Source organism: Mirounga leonina, unplaced genomic scaffold (genome assembly GCF_011800145.1).
Source record: "Mirounga leonina isolate KUSES-001 unplaced genomic scaffold, KU_Mleo_1.0 Mir_376, whole genome shotgun sequence".
NCBI lineage: Eukaryota > Metazoa > Chordata > Mammalia > Carnivora > Phocidae > Mirounga > Mirounga leonina.
In genome coordinates, this window is record NW_023270718.1 from 10,391,774 (window position 1) to 10,407,406 (window position 15,633).

Here is a 15,633-nt window from a genome sequence, read left to right on the forward strand (position 1 = left end):
GGTAGGGAGTCTGCTTCTCCCTCTGACCCTCCTCCCTCTCATGCTCTCTGTCTCTCATTCTCTCGCAAATAAATAAATAAAATCTTTAAAAAAAGAAACAGATATTTGTACCCCCATGTTTATAGCATCATTATTCACAATAGCCCAAAGATGGAAGCAACCTAAGTGTCCATCAATGAATAAATGAATAAACCAAATGTGGTATATGCATATAATGGAATATTATTCAGCCTTAGAAAGGAATACAAATTTGACACACACCATAGGATGGGTAAGCCTTGAAGGCATAATGCTATCGGAAAAAAGTCAGACACAAGGTCAAATATTGTTATGATTCCACTTATAGGAGATACCTAGAATAGTCAGATTCATAGAGAAAGAAAGTTGAATGGTGGTTACCGCAGGTTGAGGCGAGGGGGATGGGAAGTTATCGTTTTGCAGTATAGAGCTTTAGTTTTGCAAGGGGAAAACAATTATGGAGTTGGATGGTGGTGCTGGTTGAAAAACATACATGTAATTAATACCACGGAACTCTACACTGGTTGTAATAGTACATATTATGTTCTATTTATTTTACTACAATTACACTTAATTATTTAAAAAGAAAATACTGCTTAGGGCGCCTGGGTGGCTCAGTCCTTAAGCGTCTGCCTTCGGCTCAGGTCGTGATCCCAGGGTCCTGGGATCGAGTCCCACATCAGGCTCCCTGCTCGGCGGGAAGCCTGCTTCTCTCTCTCCCATTCCCCCGCTTGTGTTCCCTCTCTCGCTGTGTCTCTCTCTGTCAAATAAATAAATAAAATCTTAAAAAAAAAAAAAAGAAAATACTGCCTAAAGAATGCAGTCCCTGAGTGGGTCTCCAGAAAGTCACAGAAAGATTATTTATAAAACAAGCAAGTCAAGGAATAGGTCACTTAGAAACGTCAAATATAGGGGCAACTGGGTGGCTCAGTCAGTTAAGCATCTGCCTTTGGCTCAGGTCATGATCCCAGGGTCCTGGAATCTAGTCCTGCGTCAGGCTCCTTGGTCAGCAGGGACCCTGCTTCTCCCTCTGCATGCTGCTCCCTCTCTTTGTGCACTCTCCCTCTCTCTCTCTGTCAAAAAATTTTAAAAAATCTTTTTTTTTTTTTAAAGAAAAAGTTCTGGAAACAGTGGTCACACTTTCTCAACAGTGTGAATGTACTTAATGCTCTCAATTGTACACTTAAAAATTATTAAAATGGCAACAGATTTTATGTTATGTATATTTTACCAAATATTTAAAAATCCTTTTTCTTCTTAGGAAAATTGGCAGTGTGTTAACTTTTTTTTTCACATGATAGTACATGCTACTATAGAAGAGAACTCCTTAGAAAATGTAGTTCCTAAGAATAAAATTACCATATGACCCAGTAATTCTACTACTGAGCATTTACTCAAAGAATAGGAAAACACTAACTTGAAAAGATAGATACACCCCTATGTTTATCGCACCATTATTTAAAACAGCCAAATTATGGAAGCATTCCAAGTGTCCGTCCATTGATGAATGGATAAAGTATATATACGTATATATACTTTATAAATATATATGATATATATATGATAGAATATATATATTCTATATAGATGGAATATATGTAATAAATATAAATAATAAATATAAATATAAAAGACTATATATAATGGAATTATATATATATACATATATATAATGGAATATTACTCAGCCATAAAAAAGAATGACATCTTGCCATTTGCAACAACATGGATGGATCTAGAGAGTATCATGCAAAGTGAAATAAATCAAGGGGTGCCTGGCTGGCTCAGTCAGTAGAACATGTAACTCTGATGGTGGGGTTGTGAGTTTGAGCCCCATGTTGGGGGTAGAGATTACTAAAAAATAAAAATAAAAACTTTTTAAAAAGAGGGAGCACCTGGGTGGCTCAGTCGGTTAAGCAGCCGACTTGGTTTCAGCTCAAGTCATGATCTCGTGGGTCGTGGGATTGAGCCCCATGTCAGGCTCTGAGCTCTGCAGGGAGTCTGCTTGAAAGAGTCTCTTCCTCTGTCCCTCCCCCGACTCGAGTGCTTGGGAGAGCGCGCGCGCTCTCTCTCTCTCTCTCAAATAAATAAATCTTTTAAAAAACTTTTTAAAAAGCCACATGTTAAAATATACTAGTCAGAGAAAGACAAATACCATATGATTTCACTCATATATGGAATTTAAGAAAGAAAACAAATGAACAAAGGAAAAAAGAGAAACAAAAAAAACAGACTCTTAGCTATAGAGAACAGACTGATGGTTACCAGAAGGGAGGTGGAGGGAATGGGGGAAATAGGTGAGGGTGATTATGAGTATTTACCATGATGAGCACTGAATAGTGTATAGAATTGTTGAAACCCTATATTGTACACCTGACACTAATATAACACTGTATGTTAACCATACTGGAATTAAGATAAAAAATAATAAATCATTGGCCATCAGCAAATGATTCAACCTCCAGCCCCTCCCCCCTTCCTGAAGTTCAGGGAGGAAGAACTCTAATTTCTCTAATCACTGGAAATTCCAAAGGTTTTAGAAGCTCTGTGCCAGAAATGGGGATGAAGACCAAATAAATGTTTCTTACTGAAAAGCACAAATTACTATGATGACTGAAAAATGCTATTGATAAGTTTATTTTCATTGATTTTCAAGATCTGCTGAACTCTGGGTCTACGATTAGTCGGTAGGGCTATGTGGTGCCATATATATCTGCCTCTGGCTCCTGAAGTTCTGTTTACCATCTCCAGCAGGCTCAGCTTCTGGAAAAGCTGAAGGTATGTTTAGAACGACATATTCCCAAGAAGAGTGAGAGAGATCTAGAGCCCAGGCTGAAGACATAAAATATACTGAATGTCTCTCTGGCCACCCTGCATTTGCTCTGGAGAAATAAGACAGCTGAGAGTGAGATTGGTGTCATTTTGTGTAGTTTCTATGCCTATGGGGGAGTGGAAGAAGCCAGTTTATACATTCAAACATGAAAATAAACTCAGCTCCCACCTTGGGCACCTGGGTGGCTCAGTTGGTTAAGCGACTGCCTTCGGCTCAGGTCATGATCCTGGAGTCCTGGGATTGAGTCCCACATCGGGCTCCCTGCTCGGCAGGAAGTCTGCTTCTCCCTCTGACCCTCCTCCCTCTCCTGCTCTCTGTCTCTCATTCTCTCTCTCTCAAATAAATAAATAAAATCTTAAAAAAAAAAACAAAACTCAGCTCCCACCTTTCTAGCCCAACATGGAACTTACTACCTCCTGGGAAAGCCATGCACTAGGCGGCCCCTGGCAGAACACACCTAAGGATTGATTATTCCATTAAGTCAACCATACCTTCCACAAAATTTACTGATTGTTTACTATGTACCAGGCACTGAGAAGACATCATCAGTGAACAAAATGCACATTCTACTGGGGCATCTGGACTCCGGCTGGAAAAGTGGCTGGTGGAATTCCTTGGGGGGACCCCTGACTTGGGAAGAGCCTTCAGAGACTATAACCAACCCCCTTACTCCATGGAACCTGAGAAGACACTTGAGTAGGAATATCTTCTACTTCCCAAGAGATAGTTGGAGTTGACTCCACCATGTGGAAGGACTGGACAGTCAGGAGGCTCTGCTTGTGAGCCAAAATGAGAATAACAGGGTGATTACCTTGAACTCTCTCATTCAGAGATCCTGTTCCTGGTCTTGTCTCTGTTCTGAGTCTTGATCATCAGGTTCTCTTTTTCTCTGGACATGGAATCTGGATCTCCGATTTTGAAACCAAATCTAAGTAGGTAAAACATTGATAATTAATTAAAACAAGTGATGTCATGAAAACTTCACCATTGCTTTTTTCATAAGGCAGAAGGAAGAGTAAGATGATTTGTTTTAGGCTTAATTTCAAAATCACTGACATTCCATATGACATCTAGGAAAGTCTGTTGGGTCTGGAGATAAAGCCCAAAATTCTGAACCACACACCTAGTACCTTCATGATGGGTTTCATATCCTCAACTCCCCATGATCCCCTCATTACCATTGCTGGGTTTTCCCTAACATGCCTAGATTGAAGCTCTTCCCTTTACCTGGAATTCCTTTCCCATCTTTTTTCCTTCCACTCAAAAATGTCTATTTTTCTTCCATGACCTAGGAGAGTATATCTTTCTAGGAAAATATTTTTCATCCCACAATATATACTTGATTGCTACCCCTAGCCTCTGCCCATAAATTACACACATATATGCACGTTAGACACATGTTAAATATATGCATACATAGTTTATAATAATAATATAACTTTAGAAAAATACATAGACTTATATATTACACACACACACATTCACATTCCACAGCTGCTACTTTTGGTTTTCACAGAGGAGGAGAATAAAGCACAGGTCTAGAGTTCAAAAACCAGGCTTTGGAAAAGCCACATTATGTTACTGAAACTTTCATGTCCTTCCTGAAGGAATAGACCACTCTGCAGACGAATGCTGGTTTTGGAAGACCTGCACATATATCGCCCTGGATATGGCGTCTACACCCAAATCATAAATCCCTTTCTCCATCTGCCATGCTTGTGATATCTACAAGAATTAGTCCCCTGTTGACAAAGTTATTCAGAGATTTCTCATTTCTGCACCTATCCATATCTTTATCTTAAGGAAAAATATATTCAGCTTTGAATTCTAAGGAGAAAACTAGCCCAAAGAATATGGAATGGCTATATTAGGACATGATTCGCTTTGTATTTCACCACTGACTTCTGTTTTCTTCTCTCTCAACTCACACTCTTTTAGAATCACACCAAACCATTTACTCAAAAGTCAGTCTGCCATTTATATCCATCTTCTCTATAAAATCTCCCAGCCTTCACTGGGACCCATCCTCTCCTCCCCAGAGCTTTGGAGTCTTTGAAAGCTGCCTCTTAGATATCCATTCTTAGGTATCTCAGACAGACACCTCCAACCCTGGGGGAACTCCCTATATTCTTCTAGAACCCAATCCTCCTGCTGGATAACACCAATATCAGCCAGCCATCCAAGCTAAACCCACCATATCTTCCCCTGTTTGTCTCATCTCTTTCCCTCCCCATGCCATCCTTGTCCTCCGCACCCCGTCTGTGCATATGCTGTCAGTCTACGTCTGTGCTGTCTCTTAAACACTCATTTCCACGTTTCAGCCTCCTTGACTTTTCACTGATTGTCAAACTTATTTCCTGTCTCCATTGTTAAATCCATTCTTCACTCTGGGGGAAGAGGAGCTATTTCAAACTGTAACCGTACCATGCTTTCTCCTCTGCCTTAATTCTTCAAGCATGTCTCTACCACCCAAAGGATAAAATATAAACTCTTCTAGCAAGCATTTTCCATTTTCCAAGTGTGTAATCCACTTCAAGACCTCTGAGCTCGGCTCAGCATATAGGGATTAATGAGAGATGGGCCCCATTTCACAGCTCTCAGGATAATGAATGATTTTATATTTGGGTTTTGTGTCCACCATCTTAACTGGCTACAAACAGCTGGTTCAGACTTGAGGCTTCCTTAAGTATCTTTATGACACCTTGGTTCACCAGCCCATAAACAAACTTACAATTTTCTGGAAGCCACAGGACTGCTGTTAGGGATCCAGTCTGCCGCAAATGCTGCCCTTATTAACCCCCACTATTCTGGTCTTCCCCCCAGGGAATTTCCCCCTGCTTTGCAAGCCTCGGACCAACTATTCCTCTGTGAAACTATTTCTGACCAGACACATCGGCTTCCCTGTTGATACCAAACACATTTGTTCACTCATATTTGTCTAGAAGGTAAATTTGTGTGATTTAATCACGCCATCGAAATTGTCAGTTTAGGGGCGCCTGGGTGGCTCAGTCGTTAAGCGTTTGCCTTTGGCTCAGGTCATGATCCCGGGTCCTGGGATCGAGACCCGCATCGAGCTCCCTACTCCACGGGAAGCCTGCTTCTCCCCCCCCACTCCCTCTGCTTGTGTTCCCTCTGTCGCTGTGTCTCTCTCTGTCAAATAAATAAATAAAATCGTAAAAAAAAAAAGAAAGTGTCTGCCTTAGGCTCAGGTCATGATCCCAGGGGCCTGGGATTGAGCCCCACATCAGGCTCTTCAGTCAGCAGGGAGCCTGCTTCTCCCTCTGCACTGTTGCTCCCCCTGCTTGTGCACTCTCCCAAGTAAAATCTTTTTTTACAAAAGGACCCTACATTTCTGATCTACATGTTAAATCTCTGAAGTAGACAAAATAATTCCAATCCCATGGGATAATTAGAAAGGTTGAAAAATACAATAGCTATAAAGACTTTAGCCAAATGTCTGGCTTGTACTCAATGTAATCTTCCTTCCTTCCTTCCTTCAACAAATTCCTATTGTCATGTGCCAGGCGCTGTTCAGAAAACAAACAGGAAACAACCCCAACGGGCCCCTTCCTCACCGCCCTCCGAATCCCACTGTAGCCATTGCCACAACCACGATGCCGAAGCTGAAGAAGCAGAAGCAGAAGCAGCAGCCCTCACTGCCAGAGCAGGAGGGAAGAAACGAGATGAGAAGGATGGAGTCCCATTGGACCACATAGCCTCCTGGCCAGTGGAAAGCCTGATGACCCCAAGTCAGCTCTTTACAGAGGTCCTCCAGAATCAAGGGGACTAATGATTCTACCACCGCTGAGTCTCCCACCTCCTCCCCTGGGCAAAGGCCCAAATCAGGGAGGCCAAGGCCCCTGGTGTGGCCCAAATGGTTGTGGTTGGTAGGGGTGACTGAGGCTGAAGCTCCTCTTCCCAGACCAGGCCATGGGCGTCCCAAAGTCTTTCACGAAGAGCAGAGAAACTCTCACTGGCTCAAAAGCTGGTCTCTTATCAAGAATATCTCCCTGGGGTACCTGGGTGACTCAGTTGTTAAGTGTCTGCCTTCTACTCAGGTCATGGTCCCAGGGTCCTGGGATCGAGTCCCGCATCGGGCTCCCTGCTCAGCGGGAAGCCTGCTTCTCCCTCTCCCACTCCCCCTGCTTGTGTTCCCTCTCTCGCTGTGTCTCTGTCAAATAAATAAATAAAATCTTAAAAAAAAAAAAAAAAGAGTATCTCCCTGCCCAAGGATGGACTCTAGGTTATGGAAGACAAATCCAACTGCCTTATATGCTGACACTTAGCCAAAAAGGACCGCTGTTGATATGAGGACCTCTGTGCCTTCTACCAGTGAGGCATCAACAGACCTCCTCTGTGAGACTGCCTTCCCACCCAGGCTGGGAAGAGCCCTCCATGACCTGAAGGCCATGTATTTCCCTGTGGCCCTGTGATGGCTACTGTGAAGCTATTCCCCCACCATCCTCTGTCGGTGACACCCACCCGCATCTGCCACCTCCCCTATTTGGGGTTCAGAGTTGTTTCCACAGTAAGGGATTCTCTAGTATCTTCTATGCTTTTTTCAAGCCCAGCCAGTATCTTTATAATCATTGTTTTAAATTCTCATTCGGACAACTTACTTATATCCATATTGATTAAATCCCTGGCTGTGAGTACTACCTCCTATTCTTTCTTGTGGGATGAATTTCTCCTCATCATTTTGTCCAGAAAAGAAGAAAGAAAAAGGAAAAACAACAAAAACAACTACCTTCCAAGAGGTGGTTGCTTTCCTGCTTGTAGAGTTCGCAGTATTTGTTTCCTCAGAACTCTCATTTCTCAGGTGTTCAGAATGATTTGATAACTGTCTAGTTGTATTTGAGGGATGAGACAAACTTAGGGCCCCTGACTCCTTTGCCATCTTGACTGCTCCCCTGGGGTCCAGAGTTGTTTCACCAGAGGTGTGCAGTGTGCACTCCTTCTGATCCAGCCTCCAGACTCGCTTTCAGAACCCCATCTTTGCTCCCTTCATCTGCCTCCTGGGCCCTCTTCCCCCTCGCCAACTGACTGCTGAACAGGAAACCTCTTTGGTGTTTTTTGCTTGTGCACCTGTCCCCAGTACTACCCTCAATTCCTAAGAGCCCTGGCACGGTTTCCCACCATTCCCTTCTTCAGCTGCTTGTTTTGAGTCTTTATGTGACACCCCAGGGTTGCCAGCTCCTCTGTGGTACTCACCAGGTCATCTGACCTGGGCTCAAGTTCGAATGACTAGTGGAGTTTCCCCCTGAAAGGCCACTCTCCTTGCCCTTGCATTTTGTGGTTTCTGTGTCAGTGGTGATCCCCACCACTCTGGTCTGTGATTGCTGTGCTTGTGAAAATTGTGCATCGCTTTGTAGCCTTTCTCAATGTGGGTGGCATCTTCGTGACTTCCTGATGCTAGAGGGTTTTTTCTGCCAAAAATGAGTGAGGCTCTTGGTGCCCTCTAGACATTCCACACCTCCCAACATGGGAGAGTTGTGGAACTTTCCAGAAGACTGCCTCCCTGGTCCTCCCCATTTTTCTACTGGTATCGTTTCTTCCGGGTTTGATGCAAGCCTTTGAGGTGTTCACTAAAGGCTCTGGTGGGCTACCCTATCTCCTCTCCAGCCCACTTTCGTTAGACTATGTCACTGTGAGGCCACTAGCCCTTTTGTCTGAATTCTGTGACTCTCCACCCAGCTGGCCTTTGGGTGGAACCTGGATAATACTGTTGCCTTCTTCCAACCTTCTACTACATCCCTTGCACTGGTTGTTTTCTGTGAAAATGGAAGTGGACAGGTTCAGTTTTGAACTGGTCCTGAGAAAATGGGTCAGGTATGTGGGCAAGAGGGATGAGAGCCACAGGAGAACTGAGAATGAATTTTTCATAAACATTTTTAATATTAGTAATAAATGCAGTGAAAAGATGAAAAAAAAGACAAAAAATAAAACATTGACTACAACAAAGAAGAACTAAAGGGAGTGAGAGCTGGCTGTGGGGGAACCTGGGTTAGAACCTACCAGATGAAGCAAACAGCTTGTGGAAAGACCCTGGAGTGGGAATGTGCCTGTCATGTCCACATGGCTCCCCTTCCCATACATCTCCATCCCTAGGAGATGGAGCAGTCGAATTCTTCAACACTTACTTGGACTCTTGACTCTGGAATGCCAATTTCTTTAGCAAGTTGCTCTCTGGTATCAATGCCAGGATAAGGGTTGTTCATAAATGCCTCGATGAGGGTGTGTAATTGCGAAGAAGTGTAGCTGGTACGACACCGTCTGTCTTCTCTACCTGGGACACATGTGAGACTGAGGGTCAAGGGACATTTCCGAGGTCAGCTTACATATTCAAACAAGGAACCCAAACATGTCCCACTCTGTCTCCCATCTAATTCGGAACCCGTTGCCTCTCCTTAAGAGGGCCTTGCCGCAGCTTATTCCAGGCAGAAGGTTCTAGAGGAGATGCAGTATATGGTTAGGTTAGAATGTAAGCAGAGGAGAGTCTCAGAAGGGCCATGAACCGGGGCGCCTAGGTGGCTCAGTCGGTTAAGCATCTGACTTTGGCTCAGGTCATGACCCCGGAGTCTCAGGATCAAGCCCCATATCAGGCTCCTTGCTCTTCAGGGAGTCTGCTTCTCCCTCTGGCTCTCACCCCACTCTCATGCTCTCTCTCTCTCTCCCTCCCTCTCTCTCAAATGAATAAACAAAATCTTAAAAAAAAAAAAAAAAAAAAAGAAGATCCATGAGCCATGCAGGGAAGGATATCCAGGTTCCATGCTGAACCCTGAACCAGAAGACCCTGAACAGGAGGTCCAAGGAGAGAACATTCTTTTCCCACTCAGAGTAGTAGTTAGCTCCAGCGTAGAGAGGCACTGGATACCCAAGAGGCTCTGCTGGGGAATAGGACTGGAGTAGACTATTTACTTTGAATCTCCTCTTCAGAGTGATCTTGGTCTTGACTTGATTCTAAGTCCTCATCGGGTTCTGATTTTTTCTGGCACTGGTGCCTAGCTCTTCGATTCTGAAACCAAATCTTAAGTGAGGAAAAGAAAATGAGAGAATTAAGTATGTTTGTATCATCTCAACCTCATCACTGCCTTTCTTCAAAGGGTGTGTGTGATTCTTATTAGATCAAAGCTCAGGACTGTTACTGATACCTGTCACATCTGACTAAGTCTTAGGTCAAGGATTGGCATTTAGCATCTTCACAGTCTGGTCCCAGCATGACTATAATAATGTTTTTAAGTTAATAAATAGATGCTGCAGTTATGCATTTAACAACCAGCTCAAGGATTTCCTCTTCTCTGAAGGAGTACCTACACACTTCCTTCCTCTTTGATCCTCAGTACCCACATTTGTGAAGTGAGACAAAGAGCAACATCCTTGTGAGTTCATTCTGGGTGTCAATCAGGATACTCCAGGGCAACCCTCTCTGGTCCCCTCCCTCTTCAGGAGCTTTGTACTATTGCTCAATAAACTTTACTATCCCTCAATAAACTTTGCTTTGCTGCCCACCAAAAAAAAAAAAAAAAAAAAAAAGATACTCCACATAAAGCCCTTAGCAGACTGGCTCATAACATGTGCTTGATCAACGGTTTCCTCTCCTCCCTTTCTACTTTTAATCTTGGAGATACAGAATTTGTAGTTTACCTGGATTCTGGACTCATCAGTGTTGATTTCTAAAGCGAGTCTTTGTTTGGTAGCATAACCTGGGTAAGGATTTTGGTGAAATGCCTTGATGAGGATTTTCAATTGATCTTCTGTGAATTTGGTGCGGCTGCGTCTCTGATTCATTGTTATGGTCTCTTTGGAAAGATTAGGAAAGAGGAAGTATTTAATAGGCCAGCTTATACATTTCAAACTTCAGGCTCAAGCTAGTCTCTGATTTCCTCTTTTCATTTGGAATCCACCAGAACCCAACAGGAAAGAACTCTGACACAGTTATAAAGCCCTTAAACACACAAGGGTGTTTTGTGTGTTTTTTTTTTTAAGATTTTATGTATTTATTTGAGAGAGAGAGAGCACAAGCAGGGGGAGCAGCAGAGGAAGAGGGAGAAGCAGGCTCCCCACTGAGCAGGGAGCCGGACATGGGGCTCAATCCCAGGACTCTGGGATCATGACCTGAGCTGAAGGCAGATGTCCAACCGACTGAGCCACCCAGGTGCCCCACATTATGTGATTTTAGATATGGGACACCACCTTGAAATAGCCAAATCCGGAAAGGCTGGGCATTTGTTTGGAACATATGATTTTGTAACAAAATTAGACTTAGTGAACTGAGATGAGAAGAAAAGTTACTAGGGTTGCTAGAGGTTCAGTTGGAAGCACAACAGCTGTATTCATAAGAGAGGAGACTTTAGGGGCACCTGGGTGGCTCAGTCATTAAGCTTCTGCCTTCGGCTCGGGTTATGATCCCAGGGTCCTGGGATCGAGCCCCGCATCGGGCTCCCTGCTCAGCGGGAAGCCTGCTTCTCCCTCTCCCAATCCCCCTGCTTGTGTTCCCTCTTTTGCTGTGTCTCTGTCAAAAAATAAATAAAATCTTTAAAAAAAAATTAAAAAAGAGAGGAGACTTTAATGTACTGAGTTGCTTTGATTGGCACCTCATAGGAAAGAGCAAGTTGAATCTTTGTCTCTGATACAGTTTTGCAATATTTCTGAGGTCACTCTCAAGAAAGTCCAACTCCATATTTATGCAAAAAGAAAATCCAGTAAAAACTCTTAACTATGGCTACTCATTACATTCCTTAAGCAAAAGAATTCATTTGGATTCCCAGTCTATAAAGATGCTTTTCTCTTTCATCCTTGAATGTCCCTCCTAAAAGCCTAAATCTTCAATTGCATACCGGTCTACGACCTCCTGGTCTATTGTACTTCACTGAAAGCGGAAGGTTAACTTTATGTATGTATTTTTATTTACTTATTTTTTATTTTTATTTTTTATTATGTTATGTTAATCACCATACAGTACATCATTAGTTTTCGATGTAGTGATCCATGATTGTTTGTGTATAACACCCAGTGCTCATTACCACACGTGTGCTCCTTAATACCCATCTCCCAGCTATTTATTTATTTTTTAGATTTTGAATTTTTTTTTAAAGTGATGTCTACACCCAACATGGGGGTTGAACTCACAACACTGATATCAGAGTCACCTGCTCTACCCCACTGAGCCAGCCAGTCACCCTGAAAGGGGAAAGTTAACTTTACTATCACCCACAATTCCTCTTAAATCATACCATGTTGATCAGGCCCTTACCTATATCTTTGACATCATCACCTAGTGACCTACTTGGCCTTATACCCTGAAATAGGTGTGTCCTCCAGCCACCACACCTAACTTCTTTCTGTCCCCCAACCAGGCCAACTTCCTCCTATTTCAAGCTTGGTATTTGTTCCTCTCTTCCTGTGATGCTCTTCCCACGGTGATGGACTAACTTGCTTCTTTACGACAGGTTCCAGCTTGAGCATTATCTTCTCAGAGTCCTTCCCTGACTCTCCAGTCTAAGGCCCATGCTCCATGCTCCAAACAGTCTGCGACAGAATTTTTCTTTTTTTTTTTTTTTTTAAGATTTTTATTTATTTATTTGAGAGCTCGTGGGAGAGAAAATGAGCAGGGGGAGCAACAGAGGGAGAGGGAGAAGCAGGCTCCCCGCTGAGCAGGGAGCCCAACTTGGGGCTCCATCCCAGGACCCTGGATCATGACCTGAGCCGAAGGCAGACATTTAACGACTGAGCCACCCAGCCAGGCGCCCCTGTGATTAATTTTTCTGATGGCAAAGTGATTGGCTCTGAGGTTGGCCTTAGGTAAAAAAAAAAAAAAACCTCTCACAGGACCCCACCCATCTTATACCGTCACTTACATTATTCTCTGTGCACAGGTCCTTGACTATCCATTCTTAGAAGGAAAAATCCCTTTACAATAAAAAGCTTAAAGGAAAGCCCTTAAGTAGCTGTAGTAGAACTTCTAACTAACCCAGACCAGCTCCCTAGGGAGTGGGGGAAGAGAGAAGCAGATTAGGGCTTCCTAAGACACTACAGTTAGAGGCTGGGCTGGGAGGCAGAGATGAGGAAGAGCAGAAGTAAGATGAAAGGTAAGGAAGGAGGAAAGCAAAGAGATCAAAGCTGAGTAAGATCTTTTTTTTTTTAAGATTTTATTTATTTGGGCGCCTGGGTGGCTCAGTCGTTAAGCGACTGCCTTTCGTTCAGGTCATGATCCTGGAGTCCTGGGATCAAGTCCCGCATCGGGCTCCCTGCTCAGGGCGGAGTCTGCTTCTCCTTTGACCCTCTCTCCTCTCATGCTCTCTCTCTCTCTCTTTCTCTCTCTCTCTCAAATAATAAAATAAATTAAAAAAAAAATAAAGTCCAGGGGTGCCTGGGTGGCTCAGTCGTTGAGCGTCTGCCTTCGGCTCAGGTCATGGTCCCAGGGTCCTGGGATCAAGCCCCACATCGGGCTCCCTGTTCAGCGGGAAGCCAGCTTCTTCTCCCACTCCCCCTGCTTGTGTTCCCTCTCTCGCTGTGTCTCTGTCAAATAAATAAATACAATCTTTAAAAAATAATAATAAATAAAATAAAATAAAGTCCATACTTTATTCACATTTTTAAAGTTTTTTACCAAAAAAGTTTTTACCAGATATCCTTTTTCTGTTCTAGGATGCTATTCAAGGTACCATAGTACATTGGGTCATCATGTCTCCTTAGGCTCCCACTGGCTCTGACAGTTTCTCAGGCTTTCTTGGTTTTTCAGGATATGGACAGTTCTGAGGAGTCCTGAGCAGATAGTTTGTAGAACCTCATTGGAGTTTATCTGGTATTTTTCTATGATGAGACTAGGGCTGTGTTTTCTGAGAACCAAACAGGATTTTGAGGGCAACCTAAAATGTACGGGGAGAATAAAAGCCCACAAAGTAGATTATGTATTTTGTTAAAAAAAAAGGATAAAGATAATAGATTTTTTTTTGAAGATTTTATTTATTTTTGACAGAGAGAGTGTGTACAAGCAGGGGAAGCAGCAGTCAGAGGGAGAGGGAGAAGCAGGCTCCCCGCTCAGCAGGGAGCCCAACGCAGAGCTCGATCCCAGGACCCCGGGATCATGACCTGAGCCGAAGGCAGACGCTTAACCGTCTGAGCCCCCCAGGTGCCCCATGATGATAGATTTAATTATCCAGTTGAAATGGATTAGTAGAAATTTTTTTCCTATGGTACTCATGCAGAAACAGACAAGTAGACAAAGGGAACCAAATAGAAAGCCAAGGAGCAGAAAGCCTGTTATATGTGAGAACTTGGGATGGCTATAGCCTCCAAAATCAGTGGGAAAGGATAGTGTTGGGTAAAGAGAATGGCTTACTGTGTGAAGAAAAATGAGGTTGAGCCATACAATATACAGTATATTTTAAAATGCCAAATTAAAGACATGTAAAGTGTAACAGTAAATGGAAGATTATGTACAAGAAAACCTATGTTACACTGAGATAGAAAAGAGTTACTTAAATAACATGCCAAAACACAATGGGAAAAATTGCTGGAACTAAAGACATCATAATTGAAAACTGCAGTTCAAAAGTTAGAAAATCAGATAAAGCCAGATGCTTGCAATTATGGGGATTTTAATTGTTCAAAAACATATTTCTAGACTGCCTATTAAAAAGCCAGACCCTATCCTAGGCACTGTGAACAAAACAGACAAGATAGCCCTGACCTCACAGAGAGTCAGGAGATAGAAAGCAAACAACTGAAATATATAGTATGTCAGATGGCAAATATTTCCATGGCAAAAAAAGAAGGAAGGAGGGAAAGGAGAGAATGCACAGGGTAAGATCACAATTTCAAGTGAAGTAATTAGTGAAGACCTCACTGAGAAAATGACTTGAGCAAAGACTTGAAGCAAATGAGAGAAGGAGCCATGTTGTCATTTAGAGAGGCATACTGCGGGAACTTGGGCTAGCAGTGGGAGCCCGCCTGGCCTATTGAAGAGACAGCAAGAAGGTTCGACAGCCTGCAGAAGAGGAAATAAAGCATAAGCAGGTGAGGTCCTAGACCTCAGATGGAGGGTTGGAAAGCAGATTATATAGGGCCTCATAGGGCCATGTGGGGATGGACCAAAAAAATGGTCAGATTCCTAAAATATTTGAAAGTTAAAACCAACAAAATCTCCAGCCTGATTAGATGTGGGTCATAAGAGAAAAATGGGTCGAGGATGTTTCCTAGATTTTTTTGGCCTGGGCACCTGGCATGTCCTGAGTGAGGATAAACTCAGGGAGGGAGAGTTTGGGTGGAAACATGGAGGGTCCAGTTGGGGACACGTTGAGTTTGAGATGCTGGTTAGAGACAAGTAAACAAGTTAGATAGACAAATCCAAAGTTCAGGAGAAAAGTTGAGTCTGGAGAGAGAAATCTAGAAGCTTCTTTGGTTCCAAAGATATTCTGGTCTCTGAACTTTCTCATACCTCCCATAGTTTCTTTTTTAAGTGTGTCTCCCTCCCTTTTCTTCTTTCTGAAGCAAGAATCTATCTTGTTTAGTTCTTGAATGCCTGTATCTTTCTGAAATCCCCAATGCTCAATACTCAGAAAACAGCATATTTTCATCTCACATGAGAGAAACTGGTTTTCCCTAACCCTAGTACACTTATTTCAAAGTTTAAAAATGGAATTCCCACAACTTCTGACAAGCCCAGTAGGTTTTTAGTCCAATTTCCTCCTCAAACCAATGAAATGGAAACTTGAGTCAGGTGTGTGGGGAACTTACTGTTTGGAGAGTTGTCTTGGGCCATGTTGGAAGAGAGTTCTGAA

The 15,633-nt window shown here is 43.0% G+C and overlaps 1 protein-coding gene across 1 annotated transcript; it reads right to left on the reverse strand.

Moving 5' to 3' along the window:
* Positions 1-2,762: 2,762 nt before the first annotated feature.
* DUXA (double homeobox A) lies at positions 2,763-15,633 on the reverse strand. Its single transcript, XM_034986444.1, has 6 exons — positions 15,590-15,633; positions 10,496-10,650; positions 9,770-9,878; positions 8,992-9,137; positions 3,663-3,779; positions 2,763-2,790 (listed from the first exon to the last, which is right to left on the reverse strand). The coding sequence occupies exons 1-5, from the start codon at positions 15,612-15,614 to the stop codon at positions 3,678-3,680; spliced, it is 537 nt and encodes a 178-aa protein (XP_034842335.1). The 5' UTR covers positions 15,615-15,633; the 3' UTR covers positions 2,763-2,790; positions 3,663-3,677.

Bases quoted from the DNA above. Each gene is read 5' to 3' on its own strand.
- DUXA (XM_034986444.1), bottom strand. From the start codon at position 15,614: ATGGCCCAAGACAACTCTCCAAACA. The intron at 10,651-15,589 runs GTAAGTTCCCCA...ATCTTTCCAAAG, and splicing joins CCAAGACAACTCTCCAAACA to AGACCATAACAATGAATCAG. The intron at 9,879-10,495 runs GTAAACTACAAA...TCCTCACTTAAG, and splicing joins CTGATGAGTCCAGAATCCAG to ATTTGGTTTCAGAATCGAAG.